The 23,852-nt window shown below is 30.4% G+C and overlaps 7 protein-coding genes across 18 annotated transcripts; 4 read left to right on the top strand and 3 right to left on the bottom strand.

The window, feature by feature from the left end:
- Window positions 1-53: 53 nt before the first annotated feature.
- On the top strand, window positions 54-3,605 carry LOC130666815 (conserved oligomeric Golgi complex subunit 3). Of its 2 annotated transcripts, none has more exons than XM_057468112.1 (2): window positions 54-329; window positions 900-3,605. In XM_057468112.1, the coding sequence occupies exon 2, from the start codon at window positions 943-945 to the stop codon at window positions 3,454-3,456; it is 2,514 nt and encodes an 837-aa protein (XP_057324095.1). In that variant the 5' UTR covers window positions 54-329; window positions 900-942; the 3' UTR covers window positions 3,457-3,605. The 2 variants fall into 2 exon arrangements, with proteins under 2 accessions (XP_057324095.1, XP_057324094.1); XM_057468111.1 differs by having other exon boundaries at window positions 54-346.
- LOC130666828 (crossover junction endonuclease MUS81) lies at window positions 3,587-5,789 on the bottom strand. The gene is made up of 5 exons (XM_057468136.1): window positions 5,299-5,789; window positions 5,034-5,220; window positions 4,752-4,967; window positions 4,552-4,665; window positions 3,587-3,867 (listed from the first exon to the last, which is right to left on the bottom strand). The coding sequence occupies exons 1-5, from the start codon at window positions 5,787-5,789 to the stop codon at window positions 3,622-3,624; spliced, it is 1,254 nt and encodes a 417-aa protein (XP_057324119.1). The 3' UTR covers window positions 3,587-3,621.
- Window positions 5,785-9,521, top strand: LOC130666817 (1,4-alpha-glucan-branching enzyme). Of its 4 annotated transcripts, none has more exons than XM_057468116.1 (9): window positions 5,785-5,926; window positions 6,256-6,348; window positions 6,403-6,572; window positions 6,678-6,928; window positions 7,002-7,211; window positions 7,797-8,104; window positions 8,200-8,400; window positions 8,477-9,014; window positions 9,090-9,521. In XM_057468116.1, exons 2-9 carry the CDS (start codon window positions 6,257-6,259, stop codon window positions 9,384-9,386), a joined length of 2,067 nt encoding a protein of 688 aa, XP_057324099.1. In that variant the 5' UTR covers window positions 5,785-5,926; window position 6,256; the 3' UTR covers window positions 9,387-9,521. The 4 variants fall into 4 exon arrangements, with proteins under 4 accessions (XP_057324099.1, XP_057324100.1, XP_057324097.1 ...); XM_057468117.1 differs by having other exon boundaries at window positions 5,924-6,038; XM_057468114.1 differs by lacking the exon at window positions 5,785-5,926 and adding an exon at window positions 6,117-6,135.
- LOC130666841 (mitochondrial import inner membrane translocase subunit Tim29) lies at window positions 9,403-11,161 on the bottom strand. Of its 2 annotated transcripts, XM_057468151.1 has the most exons (4): window positions 11,045-11,161; window positions 10,816-10,956; window positions 10,009-10,110; window positions 9,403-9,915 (listed from the first exon to the last, which is right to left on the bottom strand). In XM_057468151.1, exons 2-4 carry the CDS (start codon window positions 10,952-10,954, stop codon window positions 9,542-9,544), a joined length of 615 nt encoding a protein of 204 aa, XP_057324134.1. In that variant the 5' UTR covers window positions 10,955-10,956; window positions 11,045-11,161; the 3' UTR covers window positions 9,403-9,541. The 2 variants fall into 2 exon arrangements, with proteins under 2 accessions (XP_057324134.1, XP_057324133.1); XM_057468150.1 differs by having other exon boundaries at window positions 10,816-11,104.
- Window positions 11,162-11,211: 50 nt separating this feature from the next.
- On the top strand, window positions 11,212-13,911 carry LOC130666823 (sorting nexin-18). The gene is made up of 4 exons (XM_057468126.1): window positions 11,212-11,663; window positions 11,744-12,418; window positions 12,497-13,192; window positions 13,288-13,911. Exons 1-4 carry the CDS (start codon window positions 11,649-11,651, stop codon window positions 13,537-13,539), a joined length of 1,638 nt encoding a protein of 545 aa, XP_057324109.1. The 5' UTR covers window positions 11,212-11,648; the 3' UTR covers window positions 13,540-13,911.
- Window positions 13,912-14,741: 830 nt separating this feature from the next.
- LOC130666826 (calcium/calmodulin-dependent protein kinase type 1) lies at window positions 14,742-20,887 on the bottom strand. Of its 7 annotated transcripts, none has more exons than XM_057468131.1 (10): window positions 19,873-20,887; window positions 19,460-19,594; window positions 18,160-18,231; window positions 16,966-17,040; window positions 16,417-16,679; window positions 16,183-16,323; window positions 15,849-15,975; window positions 15,695-15,732; window positions 15,333-15,589; window positions 14,742-15,250 (listed from the first exon to the last, which is right to left on the bottom strand). In XM_057468131.1, exons 1-10 carry the CDS (start codon window positions 19,980-19,982, stop codon window positions 15,119-15,121), a joined length of 1,350 nt encoding a protein of 449 aa, XP_057324114.1. In that variant the 5' UTR covers window positions 19,983-20,887; the 3' UTR covers window positions 14,742-15,118. The 7 variants fall into 7 exon arrangements, with proteins under 7 accessions (XP_057324114.1, XP_057324112.1, XP_057324111.1 ...); XM_057468129.1 differs by having other exon boundaries at window positions 14,742-15,589; window positions 19,873-19,984; window positions 20,655-20,886; XM_057468128.1 differs by having other exon boundaries at window positions 14,742-15,589; window positions 19,873-20,639; window positions 20,698-20,886.
- A 96-nt stretch (window positions 20,888-20,983) lies between these two features.
- On the top strand, window positions 20,984-23,765 carry LOC130666824 (glycoprotein endo-alpha-1,2-mannosidase-like protein). Its single transcript, XM_057468127.1, has 4 exons — window positions 20,984-22,115; window positions 22,249-22,511; window positions 22,590-22,908; window positions 22,974-23,765. The coding sequence occupies exons 1-4, from the start codon at window positions 21,495-21,497 to the stop codon at window positions 23,247-23,249; spliced, it is 1,479 nt and encodes a 492-aa protein (XP_057324110.1). The 5' UTR covers window positions 20,984-21,494; the 3' UTR covers window positions 23,250-23,765.
- Window positions 23,766-23,852: the final 87 nt, after the last annotated feature.

The following is a 23,852-nucleotide window of genomic DNA, read 5'->3' as shown; positions in this document are numbered from 1 at the left end:
TACTCTATGTTAAATAATAATAAAGAAGAAAAAGGAAACCGTATTAATTTTACTGTAAACATAGCCAAATATATTTATATATTGTTACATATATCACGAAATATGTGGGGTTAGATGAGTTTTTGCTGACCGCCAATCAGCGTCACGTTTTACTTGGCAATTAAATTTCATTCGCGGAGCGACGTTTCATTAAATTTAAATTTGAAAATCAGCCTTGAGTTTAAAAAAAAAAATTAAATAAAAATTGGACGTCTGAATTATTTTTAATGACAATTTGACGTGGAAGTAATTGATAAATAAATAAAATGACATAACCAAATAACAAACTGGTGAATATTTTATATGGGTAATTGTAAAATAATTTTTATAGTTGAAATATTGAACATCTGACAGTTCATAAATTTTTTGATAAACAAATGAAATAATTAAAGGAAAAAAATTTTTTAAAAATCATACTGTGAAATTATTTTTGAATTCGAATGTAAATTAAATGAACAGACGGAAGTTTCGTATTTTTACGAACATAATTGTTGTAAAAAAATTATTTTATTATTATTAAAATTATTTAAAAAATTAAAAAAATTTTTGATGAGTGTAAGTGTAGCAGACATACAATTTTTAAATTACATATAAAAAAATTAAATAATTAAAGTAATAAATTTTTAAAAAATGCATGTATTAAATTTTGAATTTTCTAAACGTGCATTTTTTAGTTTTTATTTTATAAACACTAATTTATTATTTCAAGTTTTAAAAATTGATGTCCGCTAACTTTACCATCATATTTTTTGTACCTCGTTTGAGTTTTCGAAATTTTTTTTATTGATAATGAATTTGTTTATTTAAAATTTTAAAAATTCCAGTTGTCTGTTAAAATTAAAAATTAATTTTTTTTTCAGATCCATTTATCACAAGACATTGACAGTAATATTGTAAATAAACATGGATAATATTGCAATAAATTTAACCAAGTGGGACTTGTCAGAAAATGCATTGGCTCCTCTATCGCATTTGCAAAAAACCAAAATAAATAATTTAGAAGAAGCAATATTGCAACTGGATTTAACGAGTAATAGCAATAGTAGCGGCAGTAGTTTAAAAATTTCAAAAAATGATAATAAAATCGAAGATGGGGATAATAAAATAGAAGCGTACAGACAATTACTTGGTCATTATGGAGTACTTGAGGCAAGATACGACGCGGCAAAGTGTTCACGTTATTTTAATTATCTCGAGCAATTAAAAAAACGCACTGACGAGTGTCACCATTTGTGCATGCACATTGAAAAAACGTTGGAAGATTTTTCAGCACTGTCAAAACAATACGCGATTGTTTCTGTTAAAACAATGACTCTGCACAATGCAACTGAACAATTAATATCCGAGCAGGAAAAATTAAACAGCACGTACAATAATATTGTTAATTATGTTAAGTATTTCAAAGAAGCTCATTTCATAATGGATAAATTGGAGATGGCCAATTTGTCAGTACGCAGTGACGTATTTATGCAACTCACAAACACAATCGAAACAAATATTGATTTCATCGAGACGAACATTGGCTTCAAAGAAGCTAAAATTTACCTAATTAAATATCGCCACTGTCAGTCAAAAGTTATCAGTATGATGCAGCAATGGATCCATGATTTATTGGATCAAGCGACCGACAGTATTTTGAATCCTAGTGAATTCACCAGCAACAACATCAAAGAAGGTGATATGAATAAAGTACTGGGATGTGCAGATACTGCTCTAGCATTATTTTACGGTCGTTTTCAACGAATACTTCCAAAAATAAAACCTATTATTGACTTGATCGAGAAGCGGTCGATCAACAACAGAGAGTACGAAAATTTATTGGGTGAATGTCAGCAGTACTATCTGATGAAACGGGGTCTTGTCTTGGACACGAGTGTACGTAAGGGATTACTTTCTATAAAAGATTCTTACAAAGGAGATCATTGCAGTCTAGTTAGACAAGCCTGTGCACTTTTACTTCATGCATCCATCGATGAGTACCGATTGTTTTATCAATTTTTCTCAGTTAAATCAACCGGACTTGGTAACTACTTGGAAGGATTGTGTAACGCACTATATGACACCTTGCGACCATCAATAATCCACATAAATCATCTGGAAACGTTGGCTGAAATATGCTGCATACTTAGAATAGAAATGCTTGAAGAGCATGTTCAAAATAATAGCGAGTGTCTTGAAGGATTCGGCAACGTATGCTTGCAGCTTCTTCACGACGCACAAGAGCGATTGGTATTCCGCGCTCATCTTTACCTCCAGTCAGACGTCGTTGGTTACAATCCATCGCCCGGTGATCTTGCATATCCGGATAAATTGAAAATGATGGAAGACATCGCTGAAACACTCAGAGAAGAAACTAGGCAGCGTAAATACAGCAATGCCGCCGCTACGATGAACTATGACTACACCGACTCTACATCCGCGGAGCAGGGACGCAACAACAGTCACATTAACGCGACATTTGAGCCGATGTACAAAAAATCTAATCTCAATAATTCACCAGCTGATTTACACGGGATGTGGTATCCTACTGTGCGCCGGACTCTTGTCTGTCTGTCGAGACTCTACAGATGCGTCGACCGTCCGGTCTTTCAGTCACTCAGTCGCGAAGCGATAACTCTTTGCGTTCAGAGTATCGAGAGTGCTAAAGATAAAATAACCGCACGTGCTACTGAGCTTGATGGTCAATTATTCCAAATAAAACATTTGCTTATTTTACGTGAACAAATAGCGCCATTCCAAGTTGATTTTACAGTAAAAGAATACTCATTAGACTTCTCTCAAGTTAAAACAGCAGCATATGGATTACTTGAGAAACGTTCAAGACTTTTCACGCTGTCAAATAACGCTCTGCTGGAATTTTTTCTGGAAGGAGCCCCACGTATGAAGGAACATCTCATCGATTCACGGAAGCACGTTGATGTGAAACTCAAACTTTCGTGTCACCAATTTATACAGCACATAACTCAACTACTCGTTGAGCCTATAATTAATTTTTTGGATAAAGTTAAGTCCCCAAAATTGATGGCTGCTGTTGGTGACAACAACCAGACCAACAATGAACAGCAAAATGATCCACAGAAAATAGCCGCTATTGTCAATGAGTCATTACGTTTTATTAAATTTAGGCTGCCGAGTATTCAGCAGTCGATGCAACTTTATTTAGCCAATCGGGAAACTGAATTCATTTTATTCAGACCGATCCGCAATAATGTGGTAGGGGTTTACACCCAATTATATCAATTCCTTCAGAGTACTTTCGACACAGAACAACTACAATTGATTGCCTGTCCGCTGCCGGAACAAATTTCCATCATGTTGAGTTCGACTAGTCTAGCCCATGCTCGCAGTTCTTCTGACAATCGTGAGAATAATGATGCTTCCGACAATTCCGTTGATAAAACCCAACCATCTTCATAGATTTGTATATAAATAATCTCTTCATTCATGTCTACTATTATTGTCTACTTCTATTGTTTATTTTTTTATCACGTCGTATTAAAAAACAATAACTTATGTATGAATATATTGTATAAAAAAATATATATAATATAGTATTTATAAATTATTATATTTTTTATTTATCTATTCAAGTTGATCACTAGTATATAATTTATACAATATTTTAGATAATACTGGTCCCAATTTACGGTTCACTCGACCAAATGTTAAATTAGCTAATAGTTTATCACCTTCAGCGCCGGCTTCTATGAAGGCTTCTTTTAATAAAAATGGAGTCGGGTAGACGTTAACTATTGCCAGTGCACGCTCTAGTGACAGTCCTTTTAATTGTAACAATTGACGTATAAACATTTCCTTTACACTATAAACCTACAGAAATAAACATTTTTCAAATTATTTTTTTTTCTATTTAAAGTAAGAGACCCAGTACCCGATCACTCATAAATATTTACTAAATGTAGATGGACAAATTCATGGAGTGATCGAGTACTAGTTCCCTGATCGGGTACTAGGTCTTTTATTAATTTTTTCGTGACACCAGCATTGAAACTTTAAGTTTCAGTGTTCCATAGCCAGTTGTAAGAAGCCAATTTGTCAAATACCGCGTAAATTGTGAATGTCTTCAGTCAGCAGGCAGAGACAAACTTGCTGACTAAAGTCATTTACAATTTAAACTGATACTTTATTTAGTAGCAGTTTCAGACCTTTAATTTTATTTACGTAAATGATAGTTCTGATTTTATGATCAAGTTTTTTAAAAATTAGTGTGAATATTTAATAGTATTTATAGTTTCTGCTAAATTTTAAATTGCAAATGACAATTTACGCTTACGCTGATGGCTGATCGCACCATTAATTTTAAATTAACTTGTTTCTGACTGGCTGCTGACACTGAAACTTTGAGTTCCAATGCAGGTAATCATGAAAAATATTGCGAGTAACTCTAGATGAAACACGATTTCAGCCTACGGCTCGGACAGCCAACTTCGGCCTTGTCTGAAACCGCTGTTTCATCCCTTATCACACAATATACTATTAAATTGAATTAATTACTTTTGTTTTCGAAGACGATTGATTGAATTCATTGAATTCCATGAGAAATACTTTCTCGTCTGACGGAGATGACGGAGTAATATTTTCTTTAGAACATTTCTCTAAATGTTTGTCCTGTAAAATAATAATAATTATTAATGTTATATTGTATACTTAAAAAAAAATAACTGGAACAATAAGTCAGTATTAAAACAAATTACTTTGTAAAGTTGAGTCAGAGCTGTAGTAAAAGCTGTTAAATAACGAAGGGAATCGTGTTGATTCTTAGTAAATTTAACAGTAAACCCACTTTGCACCAGTGAATTTACAGCAGCTTGAAACAGTACAGGAATTGGCATCGAATATTGCTGGCGTGATTTGCTCAACCCTTCAATTAAATAAATAACGTTATCTACCCCACACTTTCTTAACCGAAACTATAATTAAAAAATTCAAGTTTTAAAATAAATAAATATAAAATAATAATTTATTAAATATCATACTTTCTGCTCATGATATCTTCTGTCTTTAATACTGGCTCCTAAATCATCCATCCGTTTTCTTTCGACGATGTAAGGAAGAACTAGTTCTCTTTTCGTTGCCCGGCATCGCGCTATCCAAGCAAAGTCTCCAACTTTTAAATGTCTTACATCATAAAGAATCTTGCCGCTGTTTTTATCCAGCGAACAACTGAAACAGGAAATGAATATTTTAGCAAAAACATAAATAAATAATTAAAAAAAAAAAAGCAGTAACACTTTCCTTTACCTTGTGCTTTTTTCGTTGTTGTCAACCAACAAAACAACGTCAAATGTTTGCGGTAACATAGAAAAGTTATCAATTGCAATACCTGTAGGCCCTGATGACAAACAATTATCATCAATTAATTTTGATTGTTTACCAGGTTTCTTTTTAGCTCTCGCAGGTTTTGTCTTCGGTACTGAACATTTGTCACCAGATTCTTTCTCATTACTAAAAATATTGTCATCTATTTTGTCTCTATCAGCGATTATGTCTCTACCTAAATGTTGTTCCAATTTTTTGTCTAACATTTTACATAACTTAGCTCCGAAATTTTGTAGTAAAATACACTGAGCTCCAGACGTCAAAGGCAGTGGATATTTTTTTAATGACATCAACGCTCGTGAAAAATGTTCTTCCATATTTGACTTTTTAATTCTCGCCTGTTCTCTCCATTCTTCGATCCAGGATTCAAATAATTCGTTGGGTCTTTTTCTCTTGACGTTTATTCTCATCATTTTTATTTATTATTTTTTGTCCTCATCAACTCAATATTTGAATTCGACCGTTGCAATATATAAATATATCATATATATATATAGATAAAAATCAGCTGACCGGCGAGTAGTTGATACCAAAAACAAACAACAAAAAAGTGAGTACACAAAATAGGGTTATAAATTAAATATAAATATACTTATACATGATATATAAATTGAAAACAAGATTAATCACGTGATCAAAATATGAGAGGATTATATTTACATGTAAGAATGAGAGATGAGGAGAGAATTAAGATAATTATTATTTATGTAATATTCAAAATGACCTTTGGATGTCATTGATATATTTTTTGGGGCTAAAGTAACATAACTATTTTTATTCTGCTATAGATACTTATAAATAGCAGACGTATTATTTTTATTTTATTTTAAAAAGTCATATATTTTCTTTGTTTTTTATAATGGGTGGCACTTGGTCTAGCATGGATCCAATGAAAATTGAAGTACCAGCAATTGATAAACTATTAGAACGTGATCCGTATTTGAATCTTCATGAACATGACATTCGGAGAAGGTAATTTTGTTTTTTTTATTTAAATAAAAGTATTTATTGACTGGGTTTTTATAGGTATGGAATTTTCAAAGACTACTTGGAGAAAATAAATAAAGGAGATGGAAGTTTGGATAAATTTTCGCGCGCTTATGAAAATTTTGGAGTAATAATTGATAAAAATAATGGAGTAGTTGCACGTGAATGGGCACCTAGTGCTCATAAATTATATCTTACCGGTGACTTTAGTAAGAATAATTTTTTTATTATTATTATTTGTTTTGTTTTGTTTTGTTTTATTTTATTTTTGTTTCTGTTTTGTTATTTGTATTGTTGAAAAAAAATAATCTAAGACAATTGGAATAAAACAAGTACTCCATTCACGAAGCTGGAGTATGGAAAATGGGAATTACGTCTCCCTGCAAATGAAGATGGCTCGTGTCCACTAAAGCATTTGTCTGAAATAAAAATAATTGTTGAAAATGACAGAGGAGAAATATTTGAGCGTTTGAGTCCATGGGCGACTTATGTTACATCGCCAGAGAATCAAGTTACTGAGGGAACAACTTACAAGCAGCGTGTATATCATCCTGATGCTGATAAGGTTTACATATTTTTAAATTTTATTTATTTAAATTTAGCTGCTGACTGACGATTATTATTTTTATTTTATTCAGGTTTATAAGTGGCAGTATACTAAACCAGAGAAACCCAAAAGCTTACGTATCTATGAGTGTCACGTAGGTATCGCAACAAATGAGTTGCGTGTTGGAACGTATCTGGAATTCGCTAAAAATATTATCCCGCGTATTGTTAGACAAGGATACAATGCCATACAATTGATGGCTATAATGGAACACGCTTACTACGCAAGTTTTGGCTACCAGGTAAAAATATTCAAGTATTAATTTATTTAATGCCGTAAGATGGACGGTGGAGTCGAATTTGAGATTTACGATTTGCGATTTCCGACGTTGAAATCCATGATTATCCTCATCCATTCTGATTTATCCCAATTTATCCTCATACATTATCAGTAAATGGTTCAAGTTTCGTACTTGAAAGTAGTAAATTTCTAATTCATTGTTTCAAGTATTAATTTATTTGGTTACCAGGTAAAAATTACTTGTCGTGTTATCAAAATATATACAGTCCGACCTTGTTATAAGACTACGCGTTATGAGACTCTTCTCCTCAATTTTTTAAAACTCGTTTGGGACACTTTCCCACCAACTCAATGGAAATTTCGCGCCGAAACCTCGCTATAAGACTACGAACAGTACGACTAAAATCGAGATAAAATGTACATACATATAGATTATAAATTAAGTAATTTATTTTCCTCAAGAACATTTACGATTTCGTGGCTTCACATAATTAATTAAAGGAAAAGAACGACAAAATTGACGTTCTTTTAACGAGGCCCGACTATATGGTAAATAGATTAAATTAATTAATTATTTATAATAAAGGTAACATCATTCTATGCTGTATCATCACGCTATGGAACACCGGACGAGCTCAAAGAACTGATAGACGTCGCTCACAAAAATGGAATTTACGTTATGCTGGATTTAGTCCATTCTCACGCTTCGAAAAATACTCTTGATGGTTTGAATATGTTCGATGGTACCGACTCTTGTTTCTTTCACTCTGGATCACGTGGTGACCATCCACTCTGGGACAGCAGACTGTTTAATTACGGCAACTATGATGTCCTAAAGTTTTTAATGTCAAACTTGCGATGGTACATGGAAGAGTATCGTTTCGATGGTTTCAGGTGATCATTTAAATTCTTCGTCTCTCCTTTAAAAATCTACGAGCGTATTATATGTGTGCAATTGTATTAATGATAAATAAAAATGGTAATTGTAGGTTTGATGGTGTGACATCAATGCTTTATCATTCTCGAGGTGCCGGGCAGGGTTTCAGCGGCGATTACAATGAATATTTTAATTTAAATGTTGACGTCGAGGGTATTGTATATTTAATGCTCGCTAATCATATGCTGCATGAAATATATCCAGAGATAATTACTATTGCGGAAGACGTGAGTGGAATGCCAGGAATGTGCAGGTAATTTAAACATATAGACAATCAATGTAATAAAATATGTATAAATATTATTAAGTTAATTATTAAATACTAATAGGCCAGTTGAAGAAGGGGGCATTGGTTTTGACTATCGACTGGGTATGGCAATACCAGATAAATGGATAAAACTTTTAAAACATTGCAAAGATGAAGATTGGAATATGAATGATTTGTGCTGGGTATTAATTAACCGACGATGGATGGAAAAAACTGTTGCCTACTGCGAATCACATGACCAGGCATTAGTCGGTGATAAGACGATAGCCTTTTGGCTTATGGATAAAGAAATGTACACGTCGATGAGTGTGATGAGTCCGCCGAATCCCATCATCACACGTGGAATTGCTTTGCACAATTTAATAAGACTTATCACGCATGGGCTTGGTGGTGAAGCGTATCTTAATTTTATTGGAAATGAATTTGGACATCCCGAGTGGCTTGACTTCCCTCGCGCTGGTAATAACAGTAGTTTCCATTATGCAAGACGACAGTGGCACCTGGTCGATGATGAATCACTTAAATATAAATTTATGAACAACTGGGACCGTGAGATGAATTTACTTGAAGAAAAATACGGCTGGTTACAAGATAATCCTGTAATTAATTTACTATAAATATTTTATTATTTATTATCATTTTTTTTGTATTCATTATTTATTTTTTTTTTGTAGGCTTATGTGAGCTGGAAACACGAAGATGATAAAGTGATAGTATTTGACCGTGCAGGTGTCGTATTTGCTTTTAATTTCCATCCGACAAAATCATTTCCCGATTATACGATCGGAGTTCCTCAAGCAGGGACATACAAAGTCGTACTAAACAGCGATGACAAACAATTTGGAGGTGAATCGAGGGTCGACAATTCCGTTAAACATTTTTCGAAGCCTGAGCCTTACGCCGATCGTCCGCACAGAATCCTTGTTTATATTCCATGCCGTACAGCGATTGTCTACGCTCGTGATAATTAATAAACTTTATCACTCATTACCATTAATATTTTTATTAATGATATGAATTAATAATTTTATAACTTTTATTTTAGAATTATATTAAAACTACTGTAGATTTTAAAACTAAATTTGCAATATAATAAAAAAATAAAACAAATTTACTATATTTTATACTAAATTTCATTATTATTAATATCATAATCTTGCATTTTATTTTCTAATATCCACCACTTGCCGAGAAAACCGACATCAGCAATCCGGTGATGGAAATCAACAAGTCTTGGCTTCAAATACGTGCAAGTAACTTTATATTGCTTACATAAATCAGAGTAATTGTCCAGCCAAATAAATGACACTACGCCTAAACTTAATCTCCTGACAATCTGTTCATTTAAACATTCTTTCATATGTGACACATGTTCAGCAGACACTGGGTTACGCATTCTTTCAGCTACGAACATCAAACGCGCTGTGTTTTCCATCAGTGCTTCTCTGAACGATATTTCATCTGGGTTAACACGATAAAAATAGTAACCGCTGCCAATCACTGCAAGCAGAATAGCCAATTTAAAAATAAAGTTAAATAATTTACTTATTTAATTAATTAATTAATAAAATGGTAATTAGTTATTATTCTTACATGAAAAATAAAATAGAGCACGTATTGGTCGTTCTTTACAATCTTTCTTAAGGTCAATCGCCACATCTTTGTAATCTTGATAAAGATTTTTCCAGTATTTTCCTAAAGTATAAAAAATTAACAAACGTGTAATTGATATTTTAACACAAAAGTTGAAATAGTAGACAAATTTTTTTATTATCAATTAAATAAATAAAATATTAATGTAAAAATTTATGATACTGAAGTTAACCGACTAATAATTTTTTTTTAAAACGATAAATTATAAAAAATATTTGAAAAAATATCACCTACAGTTTTTTGAATTTTCTACATGTGCATATTTTTATTTTTTTGGTAATTGATTTGTTGAAAAAAAAATCCGAAAATTTTTGATTGTCAATTTCAAGATCATAAAAATTTTAATCTGTAGACTTTTGAATTATTTTATAAAATCAGTAATTAATAATTAAAGTAAATAAATAAATGAGTGTGAATGTAACTGACAAGTGGGAATTTTTTAAATTTTTGAGTAAATAAATAAATAAGTAAAATTTAAGTAGAATAAAATTAAAAAATTCCCAATTAGATCAATGAAAAATTAGTTCACGCATTTTTTTAAACTTCATTATTTTAATTAATTCACTTATTTATTTAAAATTTAAGAATTGTCTGATGCCTGCTACATTCACTCATATAAAAATTTGAATCTGTAGACTTTTAAATTATTCTAAGTATTATTTTTATAAAAACTTAAAATTTTTTTTAGATTTCTGGCGTATTATCAATAATTAATAATCAAAGTAAATAAACAAATAAAAAAATTACCCCAATTTTGAAGAATACTTTGTTTGACTTCTTTTACTTTAACTTCTTGAGTACTACAGTGTCTACTATTTTTAATTGCAGTACATAAATATTTATTTTTAAATAAATTCATTAAATAACAAGAACGAGCAGTCATCATAACTGGAAAAATTTAAAACAATCTATTTTTTTTTATTATTATTGATAAGCTTTAATGTATAAATATACTACACATGTATTTACAACGTACAGAAAATATATAAATATATGAGAGTAACTCGTGTCAGCTGAGTTGTGTGTTAGGTTTAGGTTATATTTTATATTTTGCTTTTGCTTTCGCTTATTCATAAAAATTCATCCAGCTGTGTATGAGCAATACCCAATACCACCCACCCATGGAGACTTAAACGTGGTGGTACTCGAGTAATGATAACTTAATATATATATGTATATATATATACAGTATAATATACAGTGGCAAAGCAGTGAGTAAATTTTTAGTGTGTGTAAATAAGTACGTGTCAATTTATATTGCATATTATAAATTATATTAACGCAGTATATTTACTTATATACAAAAGACTTATTATTTATAATTGTAAATTTTATTAATATTTATAATTAGTGTACACAGTAAATTGTATATAATTATTCCTTTCTTTGTTAAATTAATATATTTTTAAACTCATGAGGTTATATATTTAATAAAGAAAATTGTTTCTGTTTCTTTGTGATGTTTTTAAATTATAATTTAGTCATCAGATAGTAAGTGTATGATATATCGGAGTTAATAAGAAGAAATATAATTTAAGACAATTAAATGATTGTTATATATATTTTATAATAAATTAATAATGGAGAACAAACAGGTATGGTTTATTCACTTTATATATTTTGGAGTTTTTAAAAATGTGACTGAGGTTTAAATTTAAAAATTTAAATATTTCAGGTTAGAGCAGTGTATGATTTTTCTGGAGAACCTGGTACTGCTGAGTTATCAATAAACGCTGGTGAATTATTGACAGTAACTCGTGACAATGTTGGAGATGGTTGGTGTGAAGGCTTCAATAGCTTGGGACAGTCAGGACTATTTCCGGCAGCTTATGTCCAGGTTGTAGATACACCAGCAGCAGCAACCTCATCAGCGACAGTGTCATCAATATCATCAGTACAGCAAAGTTCCGGTGACTATTGGGACGATGATTGGGATGATGACTCAGAAGTCGGTCAAACTCCAGCCTACAATCCAAGTAATCAACCACAGCAGCAGCCACAGCAATATTCAAATTTAGATGACATAAGTGCTGGACCTATTTCAAATAATTATATTTCCCCGCCTACTGGTCACTCATTGCCGGCTTTACCCGAAAAAAGTATTTCAAATGTCACGAAAAAAAATAATAAATTTTCAACGCTGATTAAGTCAAGTGAGGAAGGGTTTTTAATGGGTACCAAAGTCGTACCTATTCCTGAAGATGAGAAAATATTTGTCCAGGAAACTGAAGACGGAAGATGCTACTGGCTGCAGACTGGCGAAGAATATAAGTGCGTTGTCACATCACCAAAAAAAGGGTCTAAATTAAAAGGCCTTAAAAGTTTTATTGTTTATCAGCTTACACCCACGGTAATTTATTTATTTATTTAATTTAATTAAATTAAAATTATTGTCATCAAACAAATAATATTTTTTTTAAAATTACAGTTCAATAATATTCAAGTGTCAAGAAGATACAAACATTTTGACTGGTTGCATGAACGTTTACAAGCAAAATATTGTTTTATAGCAACACCACCGCTGCCTGATAAACAGATATCGGGTAGATATGACGAACAATTTATAGAGCATCGTCGAACGCAGCTGCAAGAGTTTGTTGATTATGTTTGTCGGCATCCTATTCTCTCTAGAAGCCGCGTCTGGCAGCATTTCATCATGTGCACTGATGAAAAACGATGGAAAGCGGGCAAGCGCCAAGCGGAAAAAGACGAATTAATGGGAGTTAATTATTTCAATGCCATTCAATGCAGTGATATGGCTGTAGATGCGATAAAGGTTGAAATAAAAATAGACTCGCTGAGTAGATTCATCAGTGGCTTGGATCCAGTTGTCAAAAACTTCATGGCCATGTCCATGGACCAGGGTAAAAAGTACCAAAATCTCTATAAAAGAGAGTTACAAAAAATAGGACAATCATTTATATCACTTGGACATGCCTTGGAGTCGGATTGCAGTGGCCGTGCACGTTTGACAACCGCTCTAAGACGAACAGGGGAAGTTTACAATGATATTGGGAGACTGTATGAAGAACAGCCGCGATTAGATTGGGAGCCTCTTGCCGACAAATTTCACATTTATCGCGGTGTTATCAACAGTTTTCCTGAAGTCATTTCCATACACAAGGTATTTAATTTAATTACGACTAATTATATATCAATTAGACTATTAATATGTTAATTGTTTTATTCATTTATTTATTTTTTTAATTAATTAATTAGAGCGCAGTGCAGAAACGTAAAGACTGCGAACGATTAGTCACAGAGCATAAAATGGAACCACAAGAACTTCGTGAGCTTTCGCGCCGTACGGATGTCATCGCTCGGGCTTTGATGGCCGAGGAAACGCACTTTCAATCTGAGATTGACGTCCATGTCAACCAATCAATTAAAAACCATCTTATTGAACAGATTGGCTTCTATCAGAAGATTGTATCTAAACTTGAAGAGGCACTGGCTGCATACAATGCTTAAAAAAAATAAAAATTACATAACATCACTTACGGTGCTGCTATTTAAACTCTCGTAACAAATAAAACTCATTGTACCGCATTTATCTACACGTCTTAACAATTCCAATTAATAATTACTATTAAAGTCATTGACATCCTGTGTAGATAAAATCATCATCTCGATAGTAAGACAAAAATTATAAATACATTTTTTTTTGTTTTTCATTATTTTATTTTATTTTGCACCAATATATTAAAAACTGCTGAACATTTAAATTATATAAATCATGTATGGCCTTTTTGTCATTCTATTAAAATTATTATTTTTATTTTGTATAATGTATATTTTTGTGTATTTGTGCAAATCAAATACATTTAATAATAATAATAATAATAATAATAATAATAATAATAATAATAATAATAATAATAATAATAATAATGTAAATGTGTTTAAAAATAAAACTATAATAATAATTATAAAAAATAACTGATTAAATTGATCGCTCAATTTTTATACTTGAAAACATAAATAACAAATTATTCATAATTTTACTTCGCTACGTTTCTCATAAACTATAATAATAATAAACTGATGTCGCCTTTGTCTGTATCACTCATAATTCATAAAAAATAAAAAATTTATAGTAATAATAATAATAATAATAATAGTATTTACAAAGGGAACAAAAGCAAAACTACGGTATAGCAAATCTGGAAAAGTTGAATCGATAAATATTCAAAGGAATATTAATATTATATTTAATTACTTGTAATTAAACTTACATATTTTTAAAAATTCAAAATAAATTGCAGAGCACTTGCATGTAACTTAATAAGTTTAATGGTGGTAAGATTCATATACAATAGGACAATTTAAAATAGTAAATTGCACTGTACATATGATTTTCTTTAGTTTAAAATATTAAGATAAGATCATGTATACATTTAAGCATATATAATAATGTACATCATTATTTATTATTATTATAATTTTAAATATTATTAAAATTTATAATTATTTTAATTTTAAAACTCGCATAACGTAAATAGATGATTTACAATAGGATTTTTTTTAAATATTAAATCATCAGATATATCATTGTAATAATTACATATTTTAAAAATTATTTTAATATATATATATCTTCTTCTTATTAAACTTTATACCCGTTGCTTATTGATATAACCGTTCAAAATTCATAAGAATACATAAAACTTTACTTATTTTTTTTTTTTCCTTACCAATACGTAAAGATTCGATAGTAACTATGAGATTCTATAATATACAATCAAAAATATGTCGTTGTATTACCATTAGTTAATTGAGATGGGGAATGATTATTTACATATCATTAGTTTGGAAATTCTATTTAACAGTAGATAGTTAAGAAAAATAAACAGATAACAAGAGAGTAAAAATAAAAAAAGGCGTGTTGTGATAATACTCTTTTTAAGAGTTGTAATAGTAGAAGTAGAAGTAGAAGTAGGAGTAGTAGTAGTAGTAGGAGTAGTAATAATAGTACAATACAATTAATTGAAGATAAACAAATTGTATGATGAGATTCAACAAAATTACCGCAATTGTTGTTTTCTTTTCTTCAGATACTTTGCATTTTTTTGGAAGAGATTAATGAGTGCAGTGCGTGTATCAGCCCAGAATAGCTGAAAGCGTTTGTTATTACGAAAATACAATTGAGAACGCCAAGCAGTAGATATTGGATGCGATTCGGCTGTTGATTGTACTGAATTATAATTAACTCGTAATCTTAATTGCTGCTGATGCTGCTGATATTTATTACTGTGTTGTCTTACTTTCGATGCGGACGAATAGGATTGACAAGCGTTGGATCGGTTCGTGATAACTTTTGATTGCCGGTGGAGGACCCGGTCATTTCCATGTCCTGGTGCTGCTGGAGCTGCTGCTGCTGCTGTTGTTGTTGTTGCTGCTGTTGCTGCTGCTGGTGCTGACCACTGTTGAGCGCCAGTCTCTGCATCTGACGTATCACCGTGGCCGCATGATATGCTTGCTGCAACCATGAGACAAGAAGGAGACTTTCCTAGTACTGGTCCTGGTAAGTAAACACAACCACAATCAGCGGTGCTAACTAATAATTTAATACTAACCTTCCACCTTGATTTGGCAAAATTTTTTTTAAGTTGTTCTGATACAGTACCATGGATGTTTTTATTGCTCGCTGCGTTACCGGATATCCTAGATAGATGACATGTGTAAATTTTTTGGATTGATTGTGAACAAAAAAAAAGGAGACAAAAAAAAAAGAAAAAAAAATTAATTAATGAGGATGATTTAATAGATGATTGAGTTACCATGGATGCGCCAAAGCCTGTTTACAAGTGTATCTATCTTCGACTTTGACACACATAAGTTTGTGGATAAAATCCTTGGCTGAATCGCTTATGTCATCCCAGTAAGGTGAATCAAACTCAAACTCACCTGTAACAGTCTTATTAGCTTTCACTGGTATTATATTATAACTACTTATAAATACACACGTGTCCAAAGTTTAAACATATACACACATACATAGACAAATATTATAAAATATAGTCAATAAGTGAAAGTTGATCCGTACGTTTGTTACATAATTTAAAATTTAAATACAGTAAAAAATTTTTATTACCCAACACCATCGGGCGTTACCTTTTAAAATTTGGGCAAAAAGATTAGCATCGTTTTCGTCATAAAAAGGAGGATATCCACAGAGTAAAATGTAAGATATTACTCCTATACTCCAAACGTCGACGGCTTTACCGTACGGCCTCTGCGCTAATACTTCAGGAGCTATAAAAAATATTACCAATCAAGTCGCCTTTATTATTATTATTATTATTGTGAGAGAAAAAAAACTAAAAAGTATGTTGAGTAAACTCGTACCAACATATCCCGGAGTGCCGCATGCCGTCGCCATAATACCAGAATCTTCCATCTTCGAAAGACCAAAATCACTTATCATAATCTTACTGTCTTCATCCGGACTGTAGTAAAGGAGATTTTCAGGTTTTAGATCACGATGTACGACACCTTGTTCGTGCATGTAATCCACAGCCTCGAGAACTTGCCTTATAAGTCCAGACGCATCTTTCTCCGTGTACGAACCTTTTTCGACAATCCTGTCAAATAGCTCGCCACCAGTTACCCTAAATAATCAGACACGAATCATTATGATACTGAAGTTAGCCGACGTCTGATAATTTTTAGATTTTTTTTAAATCGATAAATCATAAAAAAAATATTCAAAAAAATTGCACTTATAGTTTTTTGAATTTTCTACATGTGCATATTTTTTTTTTTTTTTTTTGCACTCGAATGTTGGAAATAAAAATCAAAAAATTGCTGATTGTCTGTTAACTTCAGGATCATGAATCATTTAGCACAGAAATAATAATTAATACAGTAAAAATATGAATAACTTTAGAAACTCACAGCTCCATAACAAGATAGACCTTATGCTTATCCTCGAAAGTTTCCAACAACTGGACGATGTTCGGGTGTGTCAACCTGCAACAATTATACCGGCTTGTTAATTAAATCTCGATGATAAAATAAATTATAAATAACTATCTAAATAATTACAGCCACAATTGTGTGACCGCAAATAATTCATTCAAATTTATTTATTTATTGTTTTTAACATCAACTATTTGCTCATATCATCCAGCATTACATTTAAAAATTTATTATTTATTTAGCTTACCATTATTATATTAAAAATGAACGTTACATTGATAACAGAAATAGAGCAGCGTACAATAGTTTTAATTGAAATAAAATAATTCATGCAGCGACAAATACTCAAAATACAGCGGACTTGAGACGTAAAAAGCACAGGATTTTGTTAATATAAAACGAGCTTACAAAATTTAAAGATGTACTTTGATAAATGATAGCCGTTTGTAAGACAAATTATCAATACGATATGATAGTAAGTATAAAATAACACAACTGTGATATAAATATCGTATAATATTAATTTATAAACTCACACAACCGCCAATGTAAGCAAAAAAATAAAAAAATAAATAAATAAACCGTTCGTGTTGAATTACATCGTGCGCGTGCATGCAGAAGAGAGTTAATTTGATGAAGTATAATAATAATAGTAAATATAAATCATACATATGATAGATATATATTTATTGTTGATAATTATCAGATGTATATAATATATTATCTTACACCCAAATGAATCGGAGCATATGATGAATTTAAATATAAAATATAAAATAATATAACGCTGTAATATTTCAAATTCATGCATTTATCGTAATTATATACTTCGTAACAGTACTTTTTTTTTCATTTTTTATTTATATAAATTGTCTGGTTATTTTATTGATATGAAATAAATAAAATAAATAAAAAAATAGTAAAATTGCTTACAGTAGTTATTGCATTAACGATTATTTAATATGACAAGTTTGTCACACGTCAATAGTCGTGTATACTGATCGGTAAATATGATAATAGCGTTGCTGTTATTTGTGTAAATGATATAATTAAAAATGACAAATGATATATATATAATAAGAATGTGTATAGTAAATAAATAAATAAATATAATTAGATAGATATAGTGGTATAGGCAGGTGATTCCCGTAAAAATGGGCCCTCACTTACCATCCTCTTTCGCCACTATTATTAGACTTGAACGGCCCTTCACCACTCTGTGGTGTCACTGTTTCACTGAACCTACGAATTACAATAACACCATACACAATTATTTAAAAAAAAATTTATCTCGGTCTCGTTCTTGTCTATCCTTTCTCTTTATCTTTCTTTATCTTTATCAATTATATTTTTTATCATTTTTTTTTACGGTCATTAATTAAATTTATCGGTGATAATCCTAATGGGAAGTGACTACATTAATAAAATGTGGTAATACAGGTATTTTATTGTTATCCATGCCTATGAGGAGGTAGGCATCTATCTAATAATTTAAATTCACGTTAAATAAACAGGTATAACAGGTAATACACAGGTGAAAGACATAATAAAAATGAATATTAATAATAAAATAAAATAATAAATAATAATAATCATGTACTGGACGGGATTTCTTAACCCAGAAATAAATATACGCTTTTTTTTTTGTAATAAAAATATAGTAACGCAAGAATGATAGTGCTGTTATATGATACACACGATACGAGATGATTATTCCGATATATCATAGTCTGGAGACATTTGATAAAAGTGCGAGGTTGTCGAGATTGTAGTATTCATTTTAAAAATATTGTAACATATATATTTTTTAAACTTATTTACTTGGTAGTTATTTTATAGATTAAATTATAATGTATATTATTTTTTATATCAAGCGCGTACATACAGAATGTACGGCAACTGATATAATTACGATTTCAACATTTAAATCACGGATATTAAAAAAAAAATAAGTAAATAAAATAATATTTATGTAAGAATAGTAATAAAAAATGCGACTGAATCATACCATGTTATTTTGTTGATAAATAAGTTAAATAGCTAGTCTATATCTACTAAAGGAAATCATAAACTTTCAAGTAATTTATTGTATTTAATAAATTATATAAATTAATATTAAAACTTTAGGCAGGTGCAAAAAAATATACATTATACGATACGCGAAATAGTTTTTTATCTTTTTTTTTTAATTTTTGTTGTAGTAAATATTAAAAGTTTTATTAAAAGCGCGTAGGTTTTAGATAAAATAAATAATCCATGCAATTAACGAATCAAATTAAAACAAATACTAAAATATTTGACAAGCGGAAGTATTCAATGACATAAAGTAATAGTAAATAAATTGTTTAAATGGATAGATAAGTTTTGGAGTTAAATAAAGAATAAAATAATATATAAATAATAAACATATGTTAGCCATACAATTAATAAGTAATTAAATGCTTGTAATTAATATATTTTTTCATACTACCTTCTCAGTACTTTTATTTCATTCTCCAGCGAATCTTCTTTTCCCTTGAGGGCTTTTTTGTCTATTATTTTAACGGCGTACATTTGTCCAGGTTTTTCTTTGCTCTCCGCGAGTCTGACTTCGGAGAAAGCGCCTCTGTAAAATATTATCATTTAAAAAATTTATTAACTTGAAATTTAAATTACAATAGAGTCCGTAATCTTCATTATATTTATAATTTTATCAAAAACTTATGTAACGTGTCACGTTGGCATTTGACACTTGCAGATGTATTTATATACTGCAAGTGTTTCTTTAAATTATTCAAATAATTACGCATGTAGAATAATAATAATTAGAAATAATTCATCAGTAATTAGTCGTTTATTAAAAATTAAATTAAATTATATATAATAATAAAACAAACAACTTACGTTCCAAGAAGTTCTTTCAGCGTGTATTTGTCGTCAACAGATGACATCTTATCATCTTTTCCATCTTTTTTCAATTTCTTATTAGAATCTTTTTTACCAAAAAGCGGCATTTCTACAAATCGATAACAAAACGTAAACAAAACAAAAATAATAATAAACAATACGACAGCAAATAATCCCAGTATGTTTTAAATTAACACCGCACTAGCACTCCAACAATTTAAATTTAAAATGTCAAGGTTATTCTCACAGAAATATCAATTAAAACTGTATCAATTCAAACAACTAATCCAAATAAATTTTATAAATCATAAGTTTAAATTTAAATATTCAAATTTTTAAAATCTCCACACTATTTTAATTTACAGCCCACAAAAAAATTATTTACTAGTAACGTTGCGTCAAAAATTATCATAATTTCACTCAAAAAAAAAAATAAAAAATTTATATCGAATTGTAACACAAGTAATTATTTACGTAATTATTAAAATCGGTACTTTTATCCTCGTAATGACAACACTCATTTATTAAATTATATGGATATGCATTCCTCTGTATTTAAACTTAAATAATTCACCACATTCATGTATCAAAGTAACTTTACTGTAGTAGATGACGTAGATTTAATAGTATGCCACCGTCTTAAACCCCTTTATTATACATACATACATACATACATATGTATATATTTTTTTAAAAATACATGTACGTATATGACGATGTGTATATGCTGGCGTATCTGCTGGGTAACCAATACAATATGTAGTCTAAAACAAAATTACTTGTAAATGCAGGTATCAATAACCAATCAGTCTTTAAAATTACCACACACTCGGAAACCAAATGACATTTAACTAAAAACCACAGGTTTGTTTAATTGTTATTTTATTTATTTAAGTACTCATTGATACTCGTACATAATTATTTTTTTATTGATGTAATGGAATGGTATTACTTTATGTATGTGCTGCCAAATGATCGAATGATCAGATCGTAATGCCTGCGTATACGAATGCCGAATATCTTTTCTATAGTCGATGTCACGCAGGATTTAAACCTGGTGGGGATGATGGAGTAATAGATAAGTATGTGTTGTGTATGTGAACAAAATGCAGTATAGTTTAATTCATGACACGTATGTGTGTATATATAGATATATGTGACATTAGTACATGGGATTTAAAAGAGCGCCATCAACGAACGTCAGACAAAGGAGACAGTAGGAGATAACTGGAGATAAATTAAGTGGGGAGAATTTAACTTGATTTACATGAGGATTTATTTCCTTGTCTTTTTTTTTAAATAATATATAAACATTGTTTATAAATATATATGTGATTAACGGGAGATAATTAAATTCCGTTATAAAATTTGAGCGTTGATTAAAAGTGTCAATAATTTATTTTTTACTCTGGTTTACTTGGATACAGAAAGTTAAATATTTAAAATTGATAACAATGAACGTGTGTTTGTAAATTTAAAAATTTATTGCTAAGAATTTAGTATATTTATTTGAATTTTTGGTTATTTATTGATTGGTTGATTTATTTTTTAAAAAATTCAAATTATGATTTTAAATATTTTTTTTTAAGTAAGAGACGTGATAAAAGTGAGGATAAAAAATGATGCTGGGGTCTGTGATAAGCTCGGTGTCACTGAGAAAATGTTTTTATTTATCCCTCATGGTATTTGTGCTATCAACATTAATGGCGATGGTGATAATAGTTAAATTAACGCCATTAGAATCTACAAAATGTCATTCATCAAATACTGGAACGACTGCAAGGGTAGAATGGAGCAGTGCTATGCCCCTTGGATCGATATCACATAATCGGCATTTTGATAATTCCTCTATATTTATTAATAGCCTGCAGTCATTAATACTGAATAATAATGACAGCCAGAATGAATCACTCGCAGATAAATATCAAGATATTAAAGAAACCGGTGCGAGAAATAAAATAACAGGACTGTCATGGAAAATGAGGAGCAAGATATTGCCATTGTTGATGATAAATGACAGCAAACAGATTGATATTAATTACAATATTCATATATTTTATTATCCATGGTATCGCTCATTGTCGTACGATGGTGCGTGGAAGCATTGGAACCACGACTACTTGCCTAATTGGAAAAAAAACGACAAGAGAGTTTTTCCAGAAGGCAGACATCGTCCACCTGCTGACATTGGAGCCAATTATTATCCCAGTATCGGCTGTTACAGCTCAAATGACCCCCAGGTACTGAAGTTATTAATAACGATATTAGTCTGTTGTTGTTATTGGGTGTAATCAAGTAAATGGAGTAGTAGAATTGAATTAAATCGAATGACATGACATGACATTGCATGATACCAGTTTATTTATTTATTAGGTAATCGACCTACATATGAGACAATTAAGGGAAACAGGCGTCGGAGTACTTGTTGTCTCTTGGACACCACCAAACACCCCCGACAATACTGATTCTGTGATGGCTGATTTACTTGACGCAGCTCATCGATATAATCTTAAAATAGCACCACATATTGAACCTTATCCTGGCCGAAATCCTATTAATTTAATCCAACATATCAAGTATTTGTTCAGCCACTATGCTTCACATCCGGCACTTCATCGAGCTAAGAGAAATAACGAGTAATTTATTTACCAACTTACAATTAATTATTCATTTATCTGCATCCCAAATTATTTAATAAGTAACTGTCATTACAGTGGGCCATTACTTCCGGTTATTTACATCTACGACTCTTATTTGTTCCCATCGAGTGCTTGGTGGGAGCTTTTGTCAGAAAGGGGTAATTTGACATTAAGAGGCACGGAAATTGATGCGGTTTACATCGGGTTGCTTGTCGACTCGCAGCATCGCAGTCATGTCAAAAAATCACATTTTGATGGGTTCTACACTTACTTTGCAGTAAATGGATTCAGCTTCGGAAGTACTTGGAAAAATTGGAAAGATTTGAATAAATTTGCAGCGCAAAATGGGTTGATGTTCATCCCTAGTTTAGGGCCCGGTTACATTGACACCCAAGTAAATTTACAATCAATAACTAGTGTGATAAATTTATCGATCGATTTACTTAAATTGTTTTGCAGGTACGGGCATGGAATGCTGAAAATATAAGACATCGACGTCACGGTCAGTACTACGAGGTAGCCTGGAAAAACGCAATAAACAGCGGAGCTAAAGTTGTGTCAATAACTTCTTTCAATGAATGGCACGAAGGTACGCAAATAGAGCCGGCAAAGCCTGTGAGTAATAAAGATTTCACTTATCTGGATTACGAACCCGAAGGCCCGAATTTCTACTTAAATCTCACTAAATGGTGGATACAACAATTTTCATACAAATCTGCCAACCCTAATTACTAATTTACTAAATAAGAGATAATTTAAATTTACTATTTATTCTCTACTCATGATCTCTATTTATATCTTTAAATTATTAGCTATAAATATCTATATATATCAGCCGTAAAAATCAAATATCGATTGCTTATATTTATTTTAAGTAAATATCACTTTCTTATATATTTTAATATTTAATATTAAATAGATTTTAACAATTTTATTTTTTAAGTGACAGTATAGAATTTTTTTATATATATATATATAAAAGTAATAAATTTATTAGAATTATAAATATAAGGCAGACATAAGCTAGTGATATATCATTTACTAAATAATTTTATACTTAATCAAATATATATATAAATATATAATGTGACAGGTATAATCATATGAATATGATATACATATATACATCATTTACGTGTGTATGTTAATTGTACATAAGAAATATCAATAATTATTTATTTATTTTTGATTTGTGATATCAAATATTTGTAAGAAAAATTTTTTATTTCGTAAAAATTAAATTTTATTGTAAATTATGTTTTTTTTTTAATTTATGTATTGATGCAGCAGAATACGCACAAGTAAATAAACATAAATACTCTTAGATTAATAATAAAT

This window comes from Microplitis mediator, chromosome 4, assembly GCF_029852145.1.
Source record: "Microplitis mediator isolate UGA2020A chromosome 4, iyMicMedi2.1, whole genome shotgun sequence".
NCBI lineage: Eukaryota > Metazoa > Arthropoda > Insecta > Hymenoptera > Braconidae > Microplitis > Microplitis mediator.
Note: the sequence above shows the minus strand (reverse complement) of the source record. Positions and strands in the feature narration are given on the sequence as shown.